This window comes from Microcaecilia unicolor, chromosome 1, assembly GCF_901765095.1.
Source record: "Microcaecilia unicolor chromosome 1, aMicUni1.1, whole genome shotgun sequence".
NCBI lineage: Eukaryota > Metazoa > Chordata > Amphibia > Gymnophiona > Siphonopidae > Microcaecilia > Microcaecilia unicolor.
Genome location: NC_044031.1, coordinates 24,148,961 through 24,173,123, shown reverse-complemented (window position 1 = coordinate 24,173,123; position 24,163 = coordinate 24,148,961). Strand labels below are relative to the sequence as shown.

General features: G+C 45.5%; 2 protein-coding genes across 4 annotated transcripts in view; both read left to right on the top strand.

Moving 5' to 3' along the window:
- LOC115463370 (gastrula zinc finger protein XlCGF26.1-like) overlaps positions 1-24,163 on the top strand; it is a 952,960-nt gene that overhangs the window by 505,907 nt on the left and 422,890 nt on the right. The window lies entirely within an intron of this gene.
- Positions 1,383-17,801, top strand: LOC115463308 (oocyte zinc finger protein XlCOF6-like). Of its 2 annotated transcripts, none has more exons than XM_030193701.1 (4): positions 1,383-1,458; positions 12,289-12,415; positions 13,535-13,645; positions 15,479-17,801. In XM_030193701.1, the coding sequence occupies exons 1-4, from the start codon at positions 1,432-1,434 to the stop codon at positions 17,593-17,595; spliced, it is 2,382 nt and encodes a 793-aa protein (XP_030049561.1). In that variant the 5' UTR covers positions 1,383-1,431; the 3' UTR covers positions 17,596-17,801. The 2 variants fall into 2 exon arrangements, with proteins under 2 accessions (XP_030049561.1, XP_030049571.1); XM_030193711.1 differs by lacking the exon at positions 1,383-1,458 and adding an exon at positions 1,600-1,635.

Here is a 24,163-nt window from a genome sequence, read left to right as displayed (position 1 = left end):
CCGCTAAGATTCTGCGGATCCATTCCTTCAAAATAGGATTCCTTTGTGTTTATCCCACGCATGTTTGAATTCTGTTACCGTTTTCATCTCCACCACCTCCCGTGGGAGGGCATTGCAAGCATCCATCACTCTCTCCGTGAAAAAATACTTCCTGACATTTTTCTTGAGTCTGCCCCACTTCAATCTCATTTCATGTCCTCTCATTCTACCACCTTCCCATCTCCGGAAAAGGTTCGTTTGCGGATTCATACCTTTCAAATATTTGAACGTCTGTATCATATCACCCCTGTTTCTCCTTCCCTCCAGGGTATACATGTTAAGGTCATCAAGTCTCTGCTCATACGTCTTGTAACGCAAATCCCATACCATTCTCGTAGCTTTTCTTTGCACCGCTTCAATTCTTTTTACATCCTTAACAAGATACGGCCTCCAGAACTGAACAGAGTACTCCAGTTGGGGCCTCACCAACGACTTATACAGGGGCATCAACACCCCCTTTCTTCTGCTGGTCAAATCCTCTCTCTATACAGCCTAACCACCTTCTAGCTACAGGCACCGCCTTGTCACACTGTTTCGTCGCCTTCAAATCCTCAGATACTATCACCCCAAGATCCCTCTCCCCCTCAGTACCTATCAGACTCTCCCCGCCTAACACATACGTCTCCCGTGTATTTCTACTCCCTAAATGCATCACTTTGCATTTCTTCGCATTGAATTAATTGCCAAATGTTAGACCATTCTTCTAGCTTCCTCAGATCCTTTTTCATGTTTTCCACTCCCTCCGGGGTGTCCACTCTGTAGTGCTACTAGACGTATGCAGCACTGTACACTGGACATAAAGAGAAAGTCCCTGCTCGACAGAGCTTACAATCAAAGTATAATATGAATACTTAGAGGTTAATGTGAAAATACCCAGAGATAATAATAAAAATAAAATTCCAGTGTACAGAGGGGACGATAACAAGGTTCTGGTCCATATTATCTCTGGTCAGGACACATTTCTTGCCTGATAGATTATGGTGCTGCAGCTGCTGTTTTTCCTCTTTTCTACAGGAATCAGGATTATACAGAGTTTTGCCTCCTCCTTTGAATTTCCCTTTCAGCTCTGGGAAATATGTATCTTTGCCTCCCAATGCCCTTTCTCCCTTCTACTTCCTCCTTTCTTTGCTGGGTGCACAGCCTCTTTTCATAGTAATTAAAAAAAAAAAAAAGTACAGGACTGCATTTCCCACAATTCACAGTGTCTCTTTATCCAGAGAAAGGGGCAAAGTAAGACTACATTACCCAGCATCCAGTGGCAGGGTAAGCCTCCTTCTGTGATGTAATTTCCTCCTAGACTGACCCAGCAAGCTCAAAAAAAACTATACCCAGGGGGGAGCTGTGTGCAGTGCAGGGACAAGAGAGCTAAAGCTGGAAATCCTGCTCAGGAGAATGGCTGCAGGGCTTTGTGCTCAGCAGGTAGGAGACTGGCAGGAGGTGGGCAGCAGGGGATGCAGTGCCAGGCAATGTCATGCAACCTCTGATACACACATGGTGCATGGAGTTCTTCTTCCTGGTTCCCCTCCCTTCACAGGGGCTGGAAATGGTGCTGTGGAGAAGGGCAGGAGAATGGCTGCAGGGCTTTGTGCTCAGCAGGTAGGAGACTGGCAGGAGGTGGGCAGCAGGGGATGCAGTGCCAGGCAATGTCATGCAACCTCTGATACACACATGGTGCATGGAGCAAGCAGAAGAAGAAATGAACCTGGCACTGCTCAATCCGTCCCTGGGGCTCCCGAAAAGAAAGTTTTCAATTGAATTCCGCTCTTATATACCACTAATATCCCCCATTCGAGGTTCAGTGCGGTTTACATTATCAGTGGGGCATAGGTTGGATACAATGTTATAGGCAGAAGGTTGGTTGAGTAACAATTTTGCAGTTTTATAATCTTGTTGGTTACTATAATCTTATACAACACTAGAGTGAGAGATTACTTGAGGTGCTTCTTTTGATGGTTCTGTAGCTAGTCAGGGGACATATAGAAGAAGTGGTTGTTGTGTGGCCGTCTTTGGAAAGAGAAAAGCTTGTAACTTCTTCCAGAAGCTGAGGTAGTTAGTCTGAGATCTAATGGCTAAGGGGAGTGAGTTCCATAAAGAGATTCCTGATATGGGGAAGAGCGATCTAAAGATCTTCTGAAATGGGATTCCCTTATGGAACGAGGGTGTTAAAATCAAATTGTTCTTTTAGTCTGCTGGAATGAACGATACAGACTGATGAGACATTAATCAACAGTTCGGATGTGACACCTTGTAGAATTGGAAAGACTAGACAGGCTCAATTCTTTCAGCTATGGGCAGTGGCGTTCCTGGGGGGGCTGACACCCGGCCTCCGGGTGCAGCGCCCCCCCCCCCCCGGTACAGCACGACGCCCCCCCAGCGAAAGAACCCCCCCCGGGTGCAGCGCGATCCCCCAGCGAAAGAACACCCCCCCGGGTGCACGCTGCTGGGGGGGGGGGGTGCCGCGTGCCTGCTGGCTCTTCATTTTCATGCTCCCTCTGCCCCGGAACAGGATACTTCCTGTTCCGGGGCAAAGGGAGCATGAAAACGAAGAGCCGACAGGCACGCGGCACCCTCCCTAGCGGTGTGCACCCAGGGCGGACCGCCCCCCCCCCTTTGGTACGCCACTGGCTATGGGTGACCAGTGTAGTTTAACAAGATATGCCGAAATGCTAGTGTATCTATTCAGTTTAAAAATTAGTCTAGCCGCTGTGTTTTGTATGATCTGCAGTTTTTTTCTGATATTGAATCTCTATCCCAAAAAATAAGTCTTTACAGTAGTCCAGATGCTGTAAGATCAGCATCTGGACCAGTAGTGCAAAGGCTTTTTGATCAAAGAATGACCTGACTGTACGTAGTTGTCTCATTTTAAACAGTGTTTTCTTCCATAATTGGTTGATATTTATTAGGATTTATTTACCACCTGTTAGCCATTGAACAATCTCAGGTGGGGTGGCTTGGTACAGGAATGAAAACAAAAAAGTGAGGACAGGTTGAGGAGGAAATCCAAAAAAAATATAACTTTATTGGTGATCAAATAACAACCCGACACGGCTGTGTTTCGGCATCAAAGCCTGCATCAGGAGTCAAATAAATCTTCTTGGGTTGTCGCTTGATAAAAACCCAAAGAAAATATAGCATAGGAACTTCCTTGAAACCCGAGAATTGTGAAGTCAACTATGGAGCGCCTGTACGGCAATACACAGAAATGACGTCAAGCGACAACCCAAGAAGATTTATTTGACCCATGATGCTGGCTTTGATGCCGAAACACGGCCGCGTCGGGTCGTTATTTGATCACCAATAAAGTTATATTTTTTTTTGATTTCCTCCTCAACTTGTCCTCACCTTTTTGTTTTCATTGCTGTTGTTTTGTTTGAGGACTTTCCTCCCCGCTTTTGGTTTCTTGGTACAGGAATTCCAGGCAGTGGTCAGGGAAGCAGTGTGAGCATTTCAGTAATAGTGATTTTGCATCTTCTATTGATAGCGGTTGAAAAACATCCCGTATCTGATCTGTTTTAATTCCCTGAGTTGGGCATGAGCCAGAGCCTGCTCCCGAATCAGAGACTGTTCCATTTTTCCTCTGCTGGATTATTTTTAGCTAGGTCAGATCTGATTTGGTTGATCTGGTTCGCAAAAAAGGGACTTGTTTACAGTGTTGGTGGAGGTTAGACTTCTGACTAGGGAGAATAATTTTTGTTCTCAAGGAGTCTGCACTGTTGTTGCTGCTGCTGGGTTTTTGAAGTCTTACCCTGTGCGATTGGGCAGCACTATCACCGTATCGGGTTGTGAATGGGAGGGTAATGCAGGTGGTCGAGGTTTATGGTGTGTCCGGTGCTTGCTGGGCATGGAGGTGTGTGCTGGTTTGTGCGCTGAGCTTGGCAGTGGCTCAGCTTCCGATCAGGTACCGCATACAGTTCAAGCTTCTCCTACTAACCTACAAATGCACTCGATCTGCAGCCCCTCCTTACGTTCCTACCCGTAACCTCCGCTCTCAAGACAAATCTCTCCTTTCAGTACCCTTCTCCACCACCGCCAACTCCAGGCTCCGCCCTTTCTGCCTCGCCTCACCCCATGCCTGGAATGAACTCCCTGAGCCCATACGCCAGGCCCCCTCCCTACCCATCTTCAAAGCCTTGCTCAAAGCCCACCTCTTCAGTGTCGCCTTCGGCACCTAACCACCATACCTCTATGCAGGAAACCTAGACTGCCCCTATTTGACATTTCTCCCATTAGATTGTATCTCCTTGGAGCAGGGACTGTCCTTTTTGTTAAACTGTACAGCGCTGCGTAACTCTAGTAGCGCTCTAGAAATGTTAAGTAGTAGTAGTAGCTTGCTGTGCCCTATGCCTGGAATAGACTTCCTGAGCCCCTACGTCTTGCCCCATCCTTGACCATCTTTAAATCTAGATTGAAAGCCCACCTCTTTAACATTGCTTGTATCCACTCGCCTCCACCTACCCTCCTCTCCTCTTTCCTCTACACTCTGCTGCCCGTCTCGTCTTCCGCCAGGGTCGCTTTACTCATACTACCCCTCTCCTCAAGTCGCTTCACTGGCTCCCTATCCGTTTTTGCATCCTGTTCAAACTTCTTCTACTAACCTATAAATGTACTCACTCTGCTGCTCCCCAGTATCTCTCCACACTCGTCCTTCCCTACACCCCTTCCTGTGCACTCCGCTCCATGGATAAATCCTTCTTATCTGTTCCCTTCTCCACTACTGCCAACTCCAGACTTCGCGCCTTCTGTCTCGCTGCACCCTACGCCTGGAATAAACTTCCTGAGCCCCTACGTCTTAAATCTAGACTGAAAGCCCACCTCTTTAACATTGCTTTTGACTCGTAACCACTTGTAACCACCTGCCTCCACCTACCCTCCTCCTTCCTGTACACAATAATTGATTTGATTGCTTACTTTATTTTTTGTCTATTAGATTGTAAGCTCTTTGAGCAGGGACTGTCTTTCTTCTATGTTTGTGCAGCGCTGCGTATGCTTTGTAGCGCTATAGAAATGCTAAATAGTAGTAGTAGTAGTATGAGCAGGCTCTCCACTGGGCTGAGATGCCTCCATGATGGATCCTTCCCTGGATGGCGGTGGAGTGCCCGCAGTATTTCCCGTTGTCACAGTAGACCTCTCCTCCTACTGCAGGAGAGTAGTCTCACAGGTTCGCTTCTCGACTCCTGAGGACTCGAGCGTCGTTTAGTAGCGGTATGTTCCAGGCACCGTGCTGTCCTGATGCTTTTTTACGGTTCGGCCCCAGAGCCGGGAGAGGTGCGGTCCCTTGGTTAGGGGCCGTCCGTGATGACTCCCACTGCTGCCGTCAAACTCTCATACCGCAGTGGGGTGGGTTATTTTACGGTCTCTCCCCGGCTCACTGAGGCTTGAACGCCATTCAATTGGGGTGTGCTTCGGTTGCCATGCTAACCTGGTGCTCCTTTTTGTTTTAGCCCCAATGGCACTGGAAAGTTAGCGGTTTTCGGTAACGATCGCGTCTGCAGGCTGTCCTGTGCTGATTCCCACCTCCTTGCTGGAACTGGGGGTCTCCATCGAATCGTTGCGAATGCCCGGGAGCAGTTCTGCTCTTAATTCCCTGCAGCTCCTGAGGCTTTTTTTCCTGGTCCTCCTCCCATCAAACAACAGCTGATTGTCCAACTCTAGGAAGTTCTTGGTTTCTTCTTCCCATAACCTCTTTACATTAACCTGCTCCTCTCCCTCTTCCCTTCCTTTGTGCGCTTGTTTTCAATGAAGCCAGGAAATAAGAAACAGAGGGCAAGATGCATCAACAAAACGTAAAACAACCGAAAACGTAAAAGTCATTACCATTTTAGAAAAAATGAAGGATGCACTAAAAAAAAAGACGCACATGTTCAGCGCGGTATTCAAACGTTGGATGCATGAAAGTATCGTTAATCTGGTGTAATCTCCGCCAGCGGTATAGGAAACGCATGCGCACAATCGCCAAACCTATGATATCACCTTGCCCGAAGACGCCGCGCCGCTCACCCCCGTTTCAATCAGCTGATATCGGAGAGTGCAGTTGAAAGCGTGCATCACAAAAATAGCCTTCTATTTTGGCCATTATTCACACCCAAATAATAACAACGTCTTTTTTGGCATATACCAACCATTAACAACTTGGGGGGGGGGGGGGGAATAAAAGAAACCAGGGCTACGTGCGTATGAGAAAGTCAATTGTTTATTTATTTACCAAGTACACATACAATTGATAGTTTCTCATGAGAGATCAGTACAGTTACATAAAAAGAGATGTTCTCTGTGACTTTGTCTGTGAAATACTGTTCTGATTCAGCAGCTTATATCCTTTGTTTCAGACAATGATTTACATGACTTTTTCTGCAAATCATCCTTCTCATAGATTATTATCTGGTTCTCACCATCTGCTTTCCTAAACCTGTTAAACCACATTCTCTCTTTTGTTTACACTAGTTTCTTTCCCAAGCCTGCTTGCCCGTAAGGGTATCATAATAGACCATAAATTCCAGAGTCATACAGACTTTTGACCCATTCCATAGTGCATGACTGTGCTCATAATTCTACACTTTTTAGGGCTCCTTTTACCAAGCTGTAGTAAAAGGGGCCCTGTGGTAGCATTGGCATGTGGATTTGCCACGTGCCAAGCAGGGGCGTATCTGCTATGGGGCCACAGGGGCCTGGCCCCCGCAGATTTGCCCTTGGACCCCCTTACCAATGACACTCTCAACCCCCCTCCTCCTGCCGTCACTCCGCTGTTGCACCTCACCTCCCTTTGCTGGCGGGGGACCCCAACCCCCGCCAGCCGAAGTCTCCGTCCTTCCTTCCTTCCTTTGTTTGAGATTGGTGGTTTCTGACGTCCTGCACGCACGTACAACGTGCAGCCAGGGCCGTGCCGATGCGGTTAGCGAGGTAAGCATGGCAGGAGGGCGCCATCCTCTGGGGGGCGCCCTGCCGCACCATGCTTACCTCGCTCTCTTCTCCCCAGATCCTTTTTTTTTTGGTTTAAATTTACCTCTCCGGCGCGCGGCAAGCGTAAGTGAGAAGGAGGCGGCGCTCCCCCGGCCGCCCCGACGTGTCTTCCCTTCGCTCGGTTCCGCCTTCTTCTGACGTCATTTCTGACGTCAGAAGAAGGCGGGACACAGCGAAGGCAAGACACGTCGGGGCGGGGGAGCGCCGCCTCCTCACTAACGCTGCCGCGCGCCGGAGAGGTAAATTTAAACAGAAAAAAAAGGATCTGGGGAGAAGAGCGTGGGTAGTGTAGCGCTCGTTTTCGGGGGGGGCGCCGGAGAGGCCAACTGCAGGGGGGCGCCGGAGACCCTAGGCACGGCCCTGCGTGCAGCGTGCAGGACGTCAGAAACCACCAAACCCAATCGAAGGAAGGACGGAGACTTCAGCTGGCGGGGGTTGGGGTCCCCCGCCAGCAAAGGGAAGTGAGGCATGACGGCAGAGTGACGGAAGGAAGAACGGAGACTTCGGCTGGCGGGCCAGCCCCCGCCAGCAAAGGGAGGTGAGGCGCGACGGCGGGAGGAGGGGGGGTTCAAAGTAGTTGGAGCTGTCTTCCGCGAGAGGGGGGGTTTAAAGTAGTCGGGCGGGGGGGGGAGTGGTGGCGTCGTCGTCTTCGTCTTCAGCGGGGGGGGGGGGGGTCAGTGCCGCCGGGGGGGGGGCTAAAATGTGCCCCCTCTCCTTGGCTCTGGCCCCCCCTACCGTTGACGTTCAGATACGCCCCTGGTGCCAAGGCCCCTTTTACCACAATGGGTAAAAAGCCAAAAAAAAAAAAGGAAATGTCTGTGCAGTAAATACAAACTTGCCATGTGGCTATTTCTGGGGGAGCCCTAACAGGAGGTGGTGAGGGCTCCCATGCTAACCCAGTGGTTAAAAAAAAAAATTCTGTCAACCCAGAAATAGCACACACGCTGGGGGCAGTAATAACACTGGCTCCTGCGTTAGGCCGGAAGTAGTGCCGGATTGGCTCACGACAACGCCACAGTAGCTCTACTGCTGGGTTGTAAAAAGGCCTCTAAGTTTGTAACATTAGCACATGGCCACTAATTGACAAAATGGAAAATTGGTCATTTTACTGGTGTGGTAAAAATGGGCAAGCTAAGGCCCCTTTTACTGTAGCTTAAAGGACCATTAAGTGACCCAATACCAGAAGGGAGATTTTTTATTTTTTTTTTAACTTTATTGAAAAGAAACAATCACATATATTTTCACTCAACAAATAGTTACGCTCTGGAACTCTTTGCCAGAGAATGTGATATCAGCATTTAGTGTATCTTGGTTTAAAAAAGGTTTGGACAAATTCCTGGAGGAAAAGTCCATAGTCTGCTATTGAGACAGAGATGGGAAGCAACTGCTTACCCTGGGATTGGTAGCATGGAATGTTGCTGCTATTTGGGTTTCTGCCAGGTACTTGTGACCTGACTTTGCCACTGTTTGGAAAACAGGATACTAGGCTAGATGGACCATTGGTCTGACCCAGTAATGAACAAATAATACCACTTCTAATCTAATATCGACTACTAAGCAACCACAAAATGCCGACTAACCTCACCGCCACACACTAATACTCTCACCCTAATGTCCTCACCTGAGCAACTACGTAATGCCGACACCTACACAAGATCACAATGTATTCTCCTACCATGTAAGTACGCACTTGATTGCAAAACCACGTGCATATTTGTAGTCCGGAATGGCAATCGCCATTACGGCAAATGTAAGCCACATTGAGCCTGCAAATAGGTGGGAAAATGAGGGATACAAATGCTACAAATAAATACTGTTATGCTCTTAGATAAGAACTGCAATAATATAACCCCCCCCCCCCCCACCCAACACGCCAGTTACAGATAAGACAGGCAACCTCAAGAATTAAGCACCCTGCTGTGGGCCACATGCAAGTAAGTCGAAAATATTTGCCTGGGGAAGTGTCCTTGCTCTGGGATGTCCTGACGCTCCAACATCAAGAGTCCAATCGTTAAACCTCTCTATTGAACCAACGTCAGTTTCAACCAGCATTGCAAAATTGCCTTCTTTCCCATTAAAATCGTCCACTGCAAAAAGCCTTTCAGGTCCTTAGGCAACTGAGCAGCCACTGTGAACACATCAAACGAGTTTCTAGGTTGCAGGTTAGGTGGTGGAATCATCTTGGTTGTCCTGGGCAGGGCTGCTGGCAGACTTTGCAGTACCTTGTAGCAAAAAAAGGTCTCCCTCTGCAGGAAAAGAAAGGATGCTTCCTTGAGAAGCCCTAGCAGGGGAGCTGGTTGCCGGCTGCAGTGCTTTGCTTTGCATTGCAAGCTGGGGGCAGGGAGAGATCGCAGCAGAGATCCAAGGAGTAGGTGAAAGTTCCAGGTGCAATACCCTCCAGGCTTGGCCAGAAGAAACTGGGCAGCAGGTCTACTTAGAAGAATGATGTGATAGCTGAACATAGTAGATGACGGCAGAAAAAGACCTGCACGGTCCATCCAGTCTGCCCAACAAGATAAACTCATATGTGCTACTTTTTGTGTACACCGTACCTTGATTTGTACCTGTCCTTTTCAGGGCACAGACCGTGTAAGTCTGCCCAGCACTATCCCCACCTCCCACCACCCAATCTCGGCTAAGCTTCTGAGGATCCATTCCCTTGGAACAGGATTCCTTTATGTTTATCCCACGCATGTTTGAATTCCGTTACCGTTTTCCTCTCCACCACCTCCCGTGGGAGAGCATTCCAAGAAGAAACTGCTTACTTGCAAAGGGTCAGCAAAGTGCTTACATATTCTCACCCCGAGTAATATGAGCAGATGCAAACTTAAAATGACTGCCTATTGAAAAGAAAAAAAAAAAGCTACATACAGCTTTCATACATGCAGCTTGTATGCGTGTATGAAAGCTGTGTGTAGCACACGGTATTATGAGCTTAGCAATGGACTGTTTTGCTTATGCACAGCTTTACGATTGGCTTTCCCCTTGCCGACCTGCTCACTGTTTTTACAAGCAGCTCATTTGCATGTGATTTCTTTTGAGAATTGCTCGCTATTGCCACCTCGGTAATTTTTATGAAGGTGGAAATACTACTACTACTTAACATTTCTAGAGCCCTACTAGGGTTACGCAGCGCTGTACAAATTAACAAATGAGGACAGTCCCTGCTCAGAAGAGCTTACAATCTAAAGGACGAAATGTCAAGTTGGGGTAGTTTAGATTTCCTGAGAGGAGGTGTAGTGATTAGGTGCCAAAGGCGACATTGAAGAGGTGGGATTTGAGTAATGATTTGAAGATGGGTAGGGAGGGGGCCCGGCGTATGGGCTCAGGGAGTTTGTTCCAAGCATGGGGTGAAGCGAGGTAGAAAGGGCAAAGCCTAGAGTTGGCGGTGGTGGAGAAGGGTACTGAAAGGAGGGATTTGTCAAGAGAGCGGAGGTTACGGGTGGGGACATAAGGGGAGATGAGAGTAGAGAGATAAGGAGGGGCTGCAGATCGAGTGCATTTGTAGGTGAGTAGGAGAAGCTTGAACTGTATGCGGTATCTGATCGGAAGCCAGTGACGTGACTTGAGGAGAGGGGTGGTATGAGTATATCGGTTGAGGCGGAAGATAAGACGTGCAGCCGAGTTCTGGATGGACTGAAGGGGGGATAGATGGCTAAGTGGGAGGCCGGTGAGGAGTAGGTTGCAGTAGTCAAGGCGAGAGGTAATGAGAGAGTGGATGAGAGTTCGAGTGGTGTGCTCAGAGAGGAGGGGGCGAATTTTGCTAATGTTATAGAGGAAGAAGCGACAGGTCTTGGCTATCTGCTGGATATGCGCAGAGAAGGAGAGGGAGGAGTCAAAGATGACACCAAGGTTGCGGGCAGATGAGACAGGGACGATGAGGGTGTTATCAATTGAGATAGAGAGTGAAGGGAGAGGAGAAGTGGGTTTGGGTGGGAACACAATAAGTTCCGTCTTGGCCATGTTTAGTTTCAGGTGACGGTTGGACATCCAGGCAGCAATGTCGGATAAGCAGGCCAGTACTTTGGCCTGGGTTTCCGCAGTGATTTCTGGTGTGGAGAGATAAAGCTGGGTGTCGTCAGCATAAAGATGATAGTGGAAACCATGAGAAGAGATTAGGGAGCCTAAGGAAGAGGTGTAGATTGAAAAAAGAAGGGGTCCAAGGACAGAACCTTGGGGAACTCCAACAGAGAGCGGGATAGGGGAGGAGGATGAGCCATGAGAGTGTACTCTGAAGGTACGATGGGAGAGATAAGAGGAGAACCAGGAGAGGACAGAGCCCTGGAACCCAAAGGAGGACAGTGTGTCAAGAAGTAGGTTGTGATTGACAGTGTCAAAAGCGGCGGATAGGTCGAGGAGGATGAGGATTGAATAGTGACCTTTAGATTTGGCGAGGAACAGGTCATTGCACACTTTGGATAGTGCTGTTTCTGTTGAGTGTAGGGGGCGAAAGCCGGATTGAAATAGCGAGCGGATCTTTCCGGGGACTTTTGTGCATCGGCCTGTGAATAAAAGACATGTTGATATGCCTAGCAATTGTCGGTGTACTATGTTAAGGGATATCAATAAGCAGGATTTTCCAGTAGAAGATTCAGTGAAATGAAGATAATTATCTCTTGGGTTTCCTATATAGGGAGAGTTAGCCTAGGGGTAGGTGGGAGAGGGGTGGCCAGGGAGGGCCAGTAAAGTCAAAAGGACAGAAATATAGAATTTTTAGAAACCAGTAGATCTCCAAGTCAGAGGATAGGAAGTGTTTTTTTTTTTGGGGTGGGGGGGTTAAGAAAAAGGGACACACAGGGAAGGGAGCAGTTTAGAATTTATCAAGTAATCCAAAATACAGATTTGAAAATATAAAAATTCAAAATATCTAAGCTATAGGCTTGCACTGCTTTTCAAAAATTCCAACTTAGAAAGTAGCCCCCTCCCCTAAAGACAGACTTACTAGGCACCAGCCAGGTACAAGATACAATGGAGCCAAATTAGTTAAATTAAGTCTCGATCAACTCTGCAGTAGGAAGATTCAACAACAACTAAAAAAAAAGCCCACAAATTTGGAAGCAAAGCATCCTTATTAAACAACCAACCCAGCATAAAAAAATAAAGCAAGGCAAAAGTACGGTTATAAAGTCAGAGGGACAGAAATATAGAACAGACAGAACCTGACTCTAGGGACAAACCCAAGGGAAGAAGTCTGGCAGTTCCTAAACTGTCAGGAGAATGAAGCCAGCTGAAATCAAATGCTTTCTGATCACCTCCACCTGTCCCTGAGTGAGTTTCTGGTTTCTATTTCAGATGCGAGTGACGTTTGAGGACATCGCTGTCTCTTTCTCCCAGGAGGAGTGGGAGTATTTAGATGAAGAGCAGAAGGAGCTTTACAGGGAGGTGATGAAGGAGAATTATCAGACCCTGATCTCTCTAGGTAAGGACTGAATTATCTGCATTTTCAGTAGACAGCATCTGATTTATAAAAAAACTAGTAAAAAAGCCCCGTTTCTGATGCAAATGAAACGGGGGCTAGCAAGGTTTTCTTCAGAGTGTGCATGTCCCTGCCCTCTGCCCTCTTTCCCTTCCCCTGTGCTGTCTGTCCCCTCCCCACTGTGAGTGGAGTCCTTCAGTGTTAAGTTTCCTGCTGTGCTGTGTTTGTGTTACAGAGAGAGTGAGGGCATCTCTCTCCCCTCCCCTCTCTGAGTCTTTCACTGTTACAGAGAGAGCGATTTCGTGCTGTCCTGTTTTCCTTCACTGTTTGTGTTACAGAGAGAGCGAGGGTGGGGCAGACACTCATGGGGAAACCGGATATCTCTGGCGCTTCACACTTCCGGCTGGAGGTTTCATTAGAACGGTGGTGGTGCCTTTTATATATAGAGATAATTTGATTCATTTTTCTTTAGCTGCTCCACTCCAGAAACTTCTAAGAATGATCAGGATTTGCTTCATCATTGCAGTCAGACCTAAGATAAAATATCTAAAGTCCACCATAGGCAAGTAAAACTCTGTTGAATGCTATTGTTAGTTTTGAGGAAAAGACTTCAGAGTCCCCAACCCCCGCCAGCCGAAACCTTCTTCAGCACCAGTCTCTGGCACAGCCGCGTTCGCTGTCCTGCTCTTCTTTCTTCTTCTGCCTCCCGTGGATGCTGACGCTCCTTTATGTGAGGAGGGGAGGCGAGGTGGGGGGGGGGGGGCAAGGAGGTGAGGCGAGGGGGGGCAGCAGGGCGGCACTCAAAATGTGCCCCCAACCTCGGGCTCTGGCCCCCTTCCACCGTGAGGTCTGGGTCAGGGTGCAAGGGATCTCATAAGATGCCAAATTGTTAAAAATATCAGTCACAGCTCCTTCTTTCTGAGGTGATGGAATTACTGATTATACAAGTGTCTGACTAGTTCTAGTGCATACTAGCCCCCAGATCCCTCTGCCTTATAATGGAAGCAGTAATAGCTCCCCCCTCCCTTCCCCTCCCCCTCCCCCATTGTAAGCTACTTCCTTGGTATTTTTCCGAGACTAGAAGGGAAACATAACTCAGTTTTCATTTTTTTATGAAATCAGGTTATGAAAGGATCAATCCCGACATATTATCAAGGATTAAACAAGAAGAAGATCCATTTGTCCGAGAACTGCAGGAGTCAGAAGAGAAAGAAGATTGTCTCTCATACACAGGTGAGTAATAATACCGTAGAGAGTAATAGGGTATATTACAGGGTCAGACTCACAGAAACAGAAGCCTGCACAGCCTTCTACATGGAATGTTACTACATGGAATGTTACTAGTGGAATAGCAACATTCCATGTAGAATCTCCAATAGTAGCAACATTCCAAGTACAATCTCCAATAGTAGCAACATTCCATGTAGAAGTCGGCCCTTGCAGATCACCAATGTGGCCGCGCAGGCTTCTGCTTCTGTGAGTCTGACGTCCTGCGTACGTGCAGGACGTCAGTCTCACAGAAACAGAAGCCTGCGCAGCCTTCTACATGGAATGTTGCTAGTGGAATAGCAACATTCCATGTAGAATCTCCAATAGTAGCAACATTCCATGTAGAAGTCGGCCCTTGCAGATCACCAATGTGGCCGCGCAGGCTTCTGCTTCTGTGAAACAGAAACAGAAGCCTGCGCAGCCTTCTACATGGAATGTTACTACATGGAATGTTACTAGTGGAATAGCAACATTCCATGTAGAATCTCCAATAGTAGCAACATTCCATGTAGAATCTCCAATAGTATCTATTTTATTTTTGTTACATTTGTACCCTGCACTTTCCCACTCATGGCAGGCTCAATGCGGCTTACATGGGGCAATGGAGGGTTAAGTGACTTGCCCAGAGTCACAAGGAGCTGCCTGTGCCTGAAGTGGGAATCGAACTCAGTTCCTCAGTTCCCCAGGACCAAAGTCCACCACCCTAACCACTAGGCCACTCCTCCACTATTGCAGAATAGAGCAGATTACGGTAAAAAATAATACTGTACAGAATAAGAAGAGGTGTTACAGAGTACAGATTAGTACTCGTAAGTACTACACAGAATCAGGAGGTGTTTCAGAATAGAACTGATTAATAAAAAATACTCTACAGAGCAAGTAGAGATAGTATACTGTACAGTTTAGTAATAAGGTTCTTTATAACAGTCAAGGACCCAACATGGGCCGTGTTTCGGTCTCTAAGGTTTTCCTCAGGAGTCCAAAATATCTGTGAACACCAATATGGTATTATTATGTAAAATCAAGCCAAAAGGACCTCTGTGAAACCTTTGCAGTATCAGAAGATCCCCTTATGTAAAATCCAGATCAGTGTGAAAACAGTCAATAGCAATGACGTGAATGTTTGAGAGGGAAAGACTACAATTGAGCCAGATCTGGTGCACGGGCACTAGTGCGGCTTTGTAAACAGGGGCTGTATGTGAGTGTAACTCACCTTAAACTACTTAGAAAAGGTATTAGCTAAATCCCAATCATTTTCTACATTTTTATATCTGTATACGCAACCAATTACATGCATGTTTTCAGGGACAGATATAGACATATTGTATAAAAGGCCAAGTGCTCCTTTCCAAAAATACTAGGACTAGGGGGCACACAATGAAACTCCAAAGTAGTCAAGTTAAAACGAATCGGAGAAAATATTTCTTCAGCCAATGTTTAATTAAACTCTGGAATTCGTTGCCAGAAAATGTGCTAAAAGTGGTTAACTTAGCGGGATTTAAAAAAAAAGATTTGGATAGCTCCCTAAAAGAAAAGTCCGTAAGCCATTATTAAAATGGACTTGGGGAAAATCCGCTTCTTATTTCTGGGATAAGTAGCATAAAACGTTATTGTACTGTTTTGGGATCTTGCCAGGTACTTGTGACCTGAATTGGCCACTATTGGAAACAGGATATTGGGCTTGATGGACCTTCGGTCTGTCCCAGTATGGCAACACTTTTGTACTTATGTAAGAATGGCAAACAATATATAGAAACCACCACTGTCCTCTAACACATGATTTAAACTTTGTATTAGATGCAGCAGATCATCAGTTAACACAGAACAGGAAGAAAGAGGAGAATCAAGGAGAACCTCTTGCAGTAATAGATCAGACCCCGAGAGAACCAGGAAACGTGTGTGAGAATTTTCCCCAGGAAACTGAGAAGAGAAACGCAAGAAATTCTCAGCAGGAATCCGAGAAGGAGCAGAGGGACCAGAACGATCCTGCAAGAGGCTCAGCAGATGGAGTCACCAAGTGTGAGAGAAGTGACAGGGAGCTCAGAAACATCCCTGAGCACCAGAGACACCTGAGAGCAGAGAAACCCTTCCAAAGTAATAACCCTGATCAAGTGACTTCGAATCTGCACCAGAGCGAGGGGAGAGGGAAAAAATCATTTCCGTGCGACATCAGCGTTGATAGGAAACACAATACATTATTTCATCGGAGAACCCATGCAGGAGCGACATTCTTTGATTGCAATCAAAATGGGGAATTTTACAAATGTTCCGTAAGTCATCATCAGAAAATACACAACAGAAAGAGAGTCATATCATGTCCTGAATGTGGGAAAAACTTTCTGCATAAGAAAGACCTCATAATACATCAAAAAACATACAGAGGCCAGGAAGGATTTACATGTACTGCATGTGATGATACCAGTTTACTGTTCCACCGACAAAGGCACAATAGGGTGTATGAAAGAGAGAGAACTTTTACTTGCTTACAGTGTAAGAAAAGCTTCACACAGCTTTCAGAACTGAACGTTCACCAAAGGTCCCATAGAGAAGAACAACAATTTGTATGTACTGAATGTAATAAACACTTCTTTTCTCTCTCAAGTCTGAAAATGCACCAGAGAATGCATGTGGGAGAGAAACTATTTTCATGCACTGAGTGTAATAAAAACTTCTGTTTTCTATCAAGGCTAAAAATGCACCAGAGAATACATACAGGAGAAAAACCATTTACATGCACAGAATGTAATAAGAGCTTTGCCTGGCACACAGATTTGAAATCTCACCAAAGAATCCACACTGGTGTGAAACTATTTACATGTCCTGAATGTAATAAAAACTTCTCTTCACTGTCAAGTATAAAAAAGCACCAGATGGTACACACAGGAGAGAAGCCATTTACTTGTACTAAATGTAATAAAAGCTTTGCTCGACTTTCAAATATGAACGTTCATCAACGCAGCCACACAGGAGACAAACCATTTAGATGTTTTCAGTGTAATAAAAACTTCTTTTCACAATCAAGTTTAAAAATGCACCAGAAGATACACACAGGAGAAAAACCATTTATATGTACGGAATGTAATAAAAGCTTCATCCGTAGGGCAGATCTGAAATCTCACCAAAGAATCCACACCGGTGTGAAACCATTTGAATGTTGTGAGTGTAATAAAAAGTACAGTCACCAATCAGATCTTAAACGGCATCAAAGGATCCACACAGGAGACAAAGCATATAGATGTACAGAGTGTAATAAAAGTTTTACTCGGCTTTCAAATCTGAGAATTCACCAACGCAGCCACACGGGAGAGAGACCATTTAGATGTTCTGAATGTAATAAAAACTTTATTTGTCTATCAGTGTTGAAGTGGCATCAGAGGGTACACACGGGAGAAAAACCATTTATATGTATAGAATGCAACAAAAGCTTTATTCGGCGTGCAGATCTGCATTCTCACCAAATAAGCCACACAGGTATGAAACCATTTGCATGCACTGAGTGTAATAAAAAATACAGTCATTTATCAGATCTGAAAAGGCACCAGAGGACTCATAAAGGTGACAAACCATTTAAATGTACTCAGTGTAATAAAAACTTCATTTATCTATCCAGTCTTAAAACGCACCAAAGGATACACACAGGAGAGAAACCGTTTTTGTGTACTGAATGTAATAAAGCATTCTCTCGGCTCGCAACAATGCAAAAGCACCAAAAGATCCACAGAAGAGATAGGAGGCCATGTATACCTGAAGACAGTCAACGGATCTCTCCAAATCTATCCAAGTATCTTCACATGATGACATCAGAAGGAGTAGATGAGAAGGTGGATCACCTGTTATTCCAATTCACTTTGCCCGGGTGTAGGAAGCAAGTATCTTCTTCTACTGTTGCTAAAACAATACAGCTTCAAGATTAAGTTAAGCACTTCCTTGAGTAGAGGTGGAACCCTACCATCTGCAAATTGAGTTACAGTATAATGTTGGACAAGCACCCTACTCATTAGTAGGGATGCTTATTAACCCAGAGATGTGTCTAACATCTGGTGCAGCTGTAGGACATAGAAAACTTGTTCCTGAATATACTGCAGTAGGAGGGAGAACATAATAGGAAATTAAAAATTAAGAAGGCTCAGCTCAGTGTGCTGTGGCGGCTAAGAAAGCAAATAGAATGTTAGGTATTATTAGGAAAGGAATGGAAAAGAAAAGTGAGGATGTTATAAAGCCTTTGTATCGGTCCATGGTGCAACCGCACCTCAAATATTGTGTTCAATTCTGGTTGCCGCATCTCAAGAAAGATATAGTGGAATTAGAAAAGGTACAGAGAAGGGCGATGAAAATGATAATGGGGATGGGATGACTTCCCTATGAGGAAAGGCTGAAGCGTCTAGGGCTCTTCAGCTTGGAGAAGAGATGGCTGAGGGGAGGTACGATAGAGGTCTATAAAGTAATGAGTGGAGTGGAACGGGTAGACGTGAATCGTTTATTTACTCTTTCCAAAAATACTAGGACTAGGGGGCATGCGATGAAGCTACAAAGTAGTAAATTTAATACGAGTTGGAGAAAATGTTTCTTCACTCAATGTGTAATTAAACTCTGCAATTTGTTGCCAGAGAATGTGGTAAAGGCGGTTAGCTTAGCGGGGTTTAAATAGGGTCTGGACGGCTTCCTAAAGGAAAAGTCCATAGACCATTATTAAATTGACTTGGGAAAATCCACTGCTTATTTCTGGGATAAGCAGCATAAAATGTATTGAGCTTTTTTGGGATCTTGCCAGGTATGTACCACTCCCCAGTACCTCTCTACTCTTGTCTGTCCCTACGCGATGGATAAGTTTGCTGAAGTCTAGGAGAAGGAAAGACTAAGGACCCTGCTTATTAAGGTGCGCTAGCGCTTTTAGCGTACGCTAACACTAGAGACACCTATATATTCCTGTGGGTGTCACTAGTGTTAGCGCACATTAAGAAACGCTAGCATGCCTACAGCGTGGCTTAGTAAACAGGGTCCTTAGCCTGATACCCCAATATTATATATAATCAGTAACATCTGTTCTGCTCCACATCTGTATGTGCATGTTTACCTTCAGTATGTATTGTACTAACAGACTTAAGTTAATGTAAGTTGCTTCCTGCTTTGGTCCTGTTACTTTTTCATTTTATTTAAAAATATATATTCTGCACAATCTGCAGTTCTTGGCAGATTACAAATAAAACATTTATAGTCTTACATTGACGAAGAAGGGCAACCTTCGAAAGCTAATCAAGAAATGTATTAAGTTATGTCCAATAAAAAAGGTATCATCTTATTTTCTTTTCCATGTTTTATTTTGTTTGATTTCTATTGATAGTCTTACATTAAAACAACAAGTCAAACAATTTACATAACAGACTTGATCAACTTACCAATTAGAAATACATCCGAATCAACACGATCTTATCTAAATCTGCACTACCCAAGCTGCAAAGGACTTAAATACAAAACAAGTTACGCATCTAGTTTTTCCTACATAAGCACACAACTGTGGAACACAATACCAAAAGCCTTGAAAACGACGTACGACCACCTAAACTTCCGGAAATCACTAAAAACCAACCTGTTTAAAAAGGCATACCCTACCGATCCAACTTAAATGCCTAATCTCTGCAACACAACCAAACTAAAGCACGTAATGGACATAACACAATTCTTCCGTTCTCCGATTCCCCTAATGTGGCTGTGCCACATGCACTTGATCTTACCACAACATCACCCTGTATTTGTTCACACCGGAGCCTGCAAAGGACTCTCCGGTACTATGTAAGCCACATTGAGCCTACAAATAGGTGGGAAAACGTGGGATACAAATGTAACAAATAAATAAAATAAAACACCGTATCACAGGGAGCCAATGAAGATCGGATAACAAAATTGTAAAGTGTTCATATTTTGGACATCATGCCACTAATCTCCACGTTTTGAGCAACCTGAATGTATGTATGACATAGAATGGTAACCCTAAAACAGTGGCGTACCAAGGGGGGGGGGGGCGGTGGGGGTGGTCCGCCCCGGGTGCACGCCTGCTCTGAGATCGCTGATTTCACGCGTTCGCTGCATCTCCCTCTGCTCTGCCCTGGAACAGGTTACTTCCTGTTCCAGGTCAGAGGGAGCTGCAGCGAACGCGCAAAGTCAGGGAACTCTGAGCAGGTGTGCGCTGCGGCACCCCCCCCCCCCCCAGCGGCATGCACCTGGAGGGGGGTCTGCGCTGCATCGTAGGGGGGTGCTGCACCCGTGGGGCGGGGTGCTGCCCCGGGTGTCCGCCCCCCTAGGAACGCCACTGCCCTAAAAGCAAAGAATTACAATCATTGAAGTGTGGCTTAATCATACTTAGGATTACCAATTTAACATTTTTGATAGAAAGTCCTAATTACAGATCACAGTAGAGGAAGCAAGGGTAATGGAGAATCTAGCAAGACAAACAGCTAACAAAGTGGAAGAATGTTCCAAAGAATGAACAGAGATCAGAAATCTTCCATTGTTTTTATTTTCCTCAAATAGTAAGTCAGCTGGACCCAACACGGTCCGTGTTTCGGCGATAAGCCTTCTTCAGGGATTACAGTGAGGGGCATAATCAAACGCGAACGCCCATCTCCATGGGCGCCTATTTCCGTGAACGGGACAACCCGTATTTTCGAAAAAAGACGGGCGCCCATCTTTTTTCCGATAATACGGGTTGTGTGGGGCAAATGCCTAGGAGTTGGCCGTTTGTCAGCTGGGCGCTATCGGTTTTCAGCGATAATGGAAAACGAAGGCGCCCATCTCAAAAATGAACAAATCCAAGGCATTGGGTCGTAGGAGGGGCCAGGATTCGTAGTGCACTGGTCCTCCTCACGTGCCAGGACACCAACTGGGCACCCTAGGGGGCACTTTTACAAATTAACAAAAAACAGTAAAAGAGCTCCCAGGTGCATAGAACCCTTTCCTTGTGTGCTGAGCCCCCCAAATCCCCCCAAAACCCACTGCCCATAAGTCTACACCATTACCATAGCCCTAAGGGGTGAAGGGGGGCACCTACATGTGGGTACAGTGGGTTTTGGGGTTTTTTGGAGAGCTCAGCATTAACCAGCACAAGTGTAACAGGTAGGGGGGGATGGGCCTGGGTCTGCCTGGCTGAAGTCCACTGCATCCACTAACAACTGCTCCAGGGACCTGCATACTGCTGTCAGGGAGCTAGGTATGACATTTGAGGCTGGCATATAGACTGGAAATAAAAAGTTGTAAAAGGTGGGGGGTTTTGGTGGGAGGGGGTTAGTGACCACTGGGGGAGTCAGGGGAGGTCATCCCCGATTCCCTCCGGTGGTCATCTGGTCATTTAGGGCACTTTTTTGGGACTTGTTCGTGAAAAAAAAGGGTCCAAAAAAAGTGACCTAAATTCTTGCTAAAAACGGCTATTTTTTTTCCATTATCGGCGAAAGCTGCCCATTTCTGTTCGGCCGATAACCACGCCCCAGTCCCGCCTTCACCACGCCTCTGACATGCCCCCGTCAACTTTGGCCGTTTCCGCGACGGAGTGCAGTTGAAGACGCCCAAAATCGGCTTTCGATTATACCGATTTGGCTGCCCACGGGAGAAAGACGCCCATCTCCTGATTTGGGTCGAAATATGGGCGTCTTTCGCTTTCAAAAATAAGGTGGAGTGTGTTACAAGTGTCTAAACGTAAAGATAAATAAATAAATATTAAAATATATTACAAATATATGTACATATATAAAGTATAAAACTTGTATATAATAACCAGATACAAATCTGGGATATGGATAGTTAAGAAATCATAAAAGTTGAAAAGGTGTGAGTAATAAATGATCTGCCATGGTAAGGCCATAAAAAAGAAAGAAGAAATGTGTGAATGTGGGGGGAAAAATGGAAAAGAAAGCTGAAAATTGTGATGAAAGACTACAGAAATAATTACCAGAAAGGCTTAATATCAGAGTAGTGAGCGGTGAAGTGGAGCGGAGAATACAGAGTTAAGACATAATAATTCCTCGTTTTATGTGAACTGTCTCATCAGTGTCAAGGAAAAAGTAATGCTGAATAGAAACATAAACTCCACGAGTATAAAATGATATGTAAAGTGTGTAAACTACTGTTGCAGTGCTATGAAAACTATATGAAAAGTAAGAGAAATTATGAAAAATATAGAGCCTGGTGGTGTGTGTTAAGTGATTTAACGTCGGTCTGATTCATGTCATGAAGTAAAGACATCAGTTAGGTAATGTTATTATCCTATATAATAATTTGCACCGCCAACGATCCGTGTCTGGCTGCCTGGGTTCGTAACATCTCCTGACATCAGCCAGTCTCCAGCGTTCCATTCCCCCTCACTGTCCCGTCCTCGCGTCTAGACGTAATGACGTCAGAGGGCGGAACAGTGAGAGGGAAGGGAACGCTGGAGGCGAGCTGACGTCAGGAGGGATGTTACAAATGGAATGGAAGCCAACGCCAGCCAGCCAGAGAACATTCAGGTACAAATCGAGGGGAGGAGAGAATCGCGGGACATCGAGGGAGGAAGGGCAGGGCAGAGTAGAATTGGTGGATGGGATGGCAGGACAGTAGAGGAGAGAATCGTGGGACACAGATGGGAGGGCAGAGGAGAATCGCTGGAAATGGAGGGGAGGGGAGGGAAGAATCGCTGGCCATGGAGGGGAGGATCATCTACGGCGAAGCCCCAGCGTACATGTCTGATCTAATAGACCTACCACCCAGAAACGCTAAAAGATCATCCCGAACACACCTAAACCTCCACTTCCCCACTTGCAAAGGCCTGAAATACAAGACGCTGCACGCGTCTACCTTTTCCCACAAGAGCACGCAGGCTTGGAATACACTACCGCGCAACCTGAGAATGATTGACGATCAAGCTTCCTTCCGTAAACTACTAAAGACTCACCTGTTTGAACAAACTTACGGAAAGAGCCAACTCACATAGAGTCCATACTCACTGTTCATCAATGCAATATACATCCACTTTGATCCCTCATCCCGCACCCCAGTCTATCATACACTTATCCACGGAACTATGTACACCATATGTCTTTGTCTAACACTACCCTTTAGCTTCCCATTGTCCCCTTCCAATTATTTCTATGTTGATGTCCCATTGTCATATTCCTAATTTGATATTTGAATGTCTCGTATAACTTTGCACAATGTAATCCATAACCAAATTGTAACAAATGTATTTCTATTATTCATATCCTATTGTAAGCCACACTGAGCCCGCAAAAAGGTGGGAAAATGTGGGATACAAATGCAATAAATAAATAAATAAATAAAGAGAGAAAAAAAAAGCTTACATGACAGCCTTCCTAGGGCCCATTTCATTGTTGAGGAAGCGGGCATGGTTCCACTAGTAATGTATAAACTGCATGTAGATAGCCAATGGTCAGACTGTTTGCAATGAAATGTACTATTGGAGATGAACTGTCTGAATTGACGGAATAAGCTTGCAAATGGAAGCAGGATAGAAAGTGAATGAAAGTAATGCTTTGAATATTTTCTTCAGCTTGGAAAGATATGCGCAGAAAAGCATGTGTGCAACATTGAGATGGTATGGAAATATATGTGAGTAAACATAATAACTAATCAAGTGAATAAAGTGTGAGGAAGTAGCTTGTTCCGCGAAATAGTATACCAGTGACACATGTTGTGCTATAAAAAAAAACAGAAAGTGAGTTGATGGAACATCTTGGTGAAATCATAAAGTCAAAGGATGTTACAAAAATATATGTGAAATGGTGCTAGATGAAACTGGAACTCCCCCCGAAAGGAGGAGGCTATGGCAAGCTGCCAACTAAAAGGTTATGTGTGAGTGTGTAAAACAACTACAATAGGAGCAAGACATGCTATAAAAAAAGTGTAGTACATGGGAAAGAAGAAGAGAAATGAGGAATGGCACGGGTGCTGGTGTGGAGGAGTGGCCTAATGGTTTGTGCTGTGAGCTTTGATCCTGGTGACCTGGGTTCAATTCCCACTACAGCTGCTTGTGATCTTGGGCAACTCACTTAACCCTCCATTGCCCCAGGTACAAAAACTTAGATTGTGAGCCCTCTAGGGACAGAGAAAAGTGCCTGTATATAAGGCCATTTTTTCACCATCAATATTTAAACAACAGTTTTTGTCGTGTCACGTGGTTTCTGTGATTGGAAGAGCTATTTAGTTATTTTTGTTTTTATATCTCTTCTAAGAGTTCAGTATCCTGTGGGATTTTTTTTCTGTGTGTCAGAGAGAAATTTACTACTGCAGTTCCATTATACTCAAAATAGTTATAACTTTCCCCTTATTAACACCTTCCCCCCTCCCCTTCTGTTAGCTGGCTATAGTCTGTCTCAAGTCTCACTCCGCCCCAGAGGGGTAGGTGTAGGATAGTTAGGCCCCTTGGGTTGGTTATAGTAAATGGGGAATCCTGATGCTGCATTTCATTCAGCATATAGTTATGTATCCACATGCTGACTC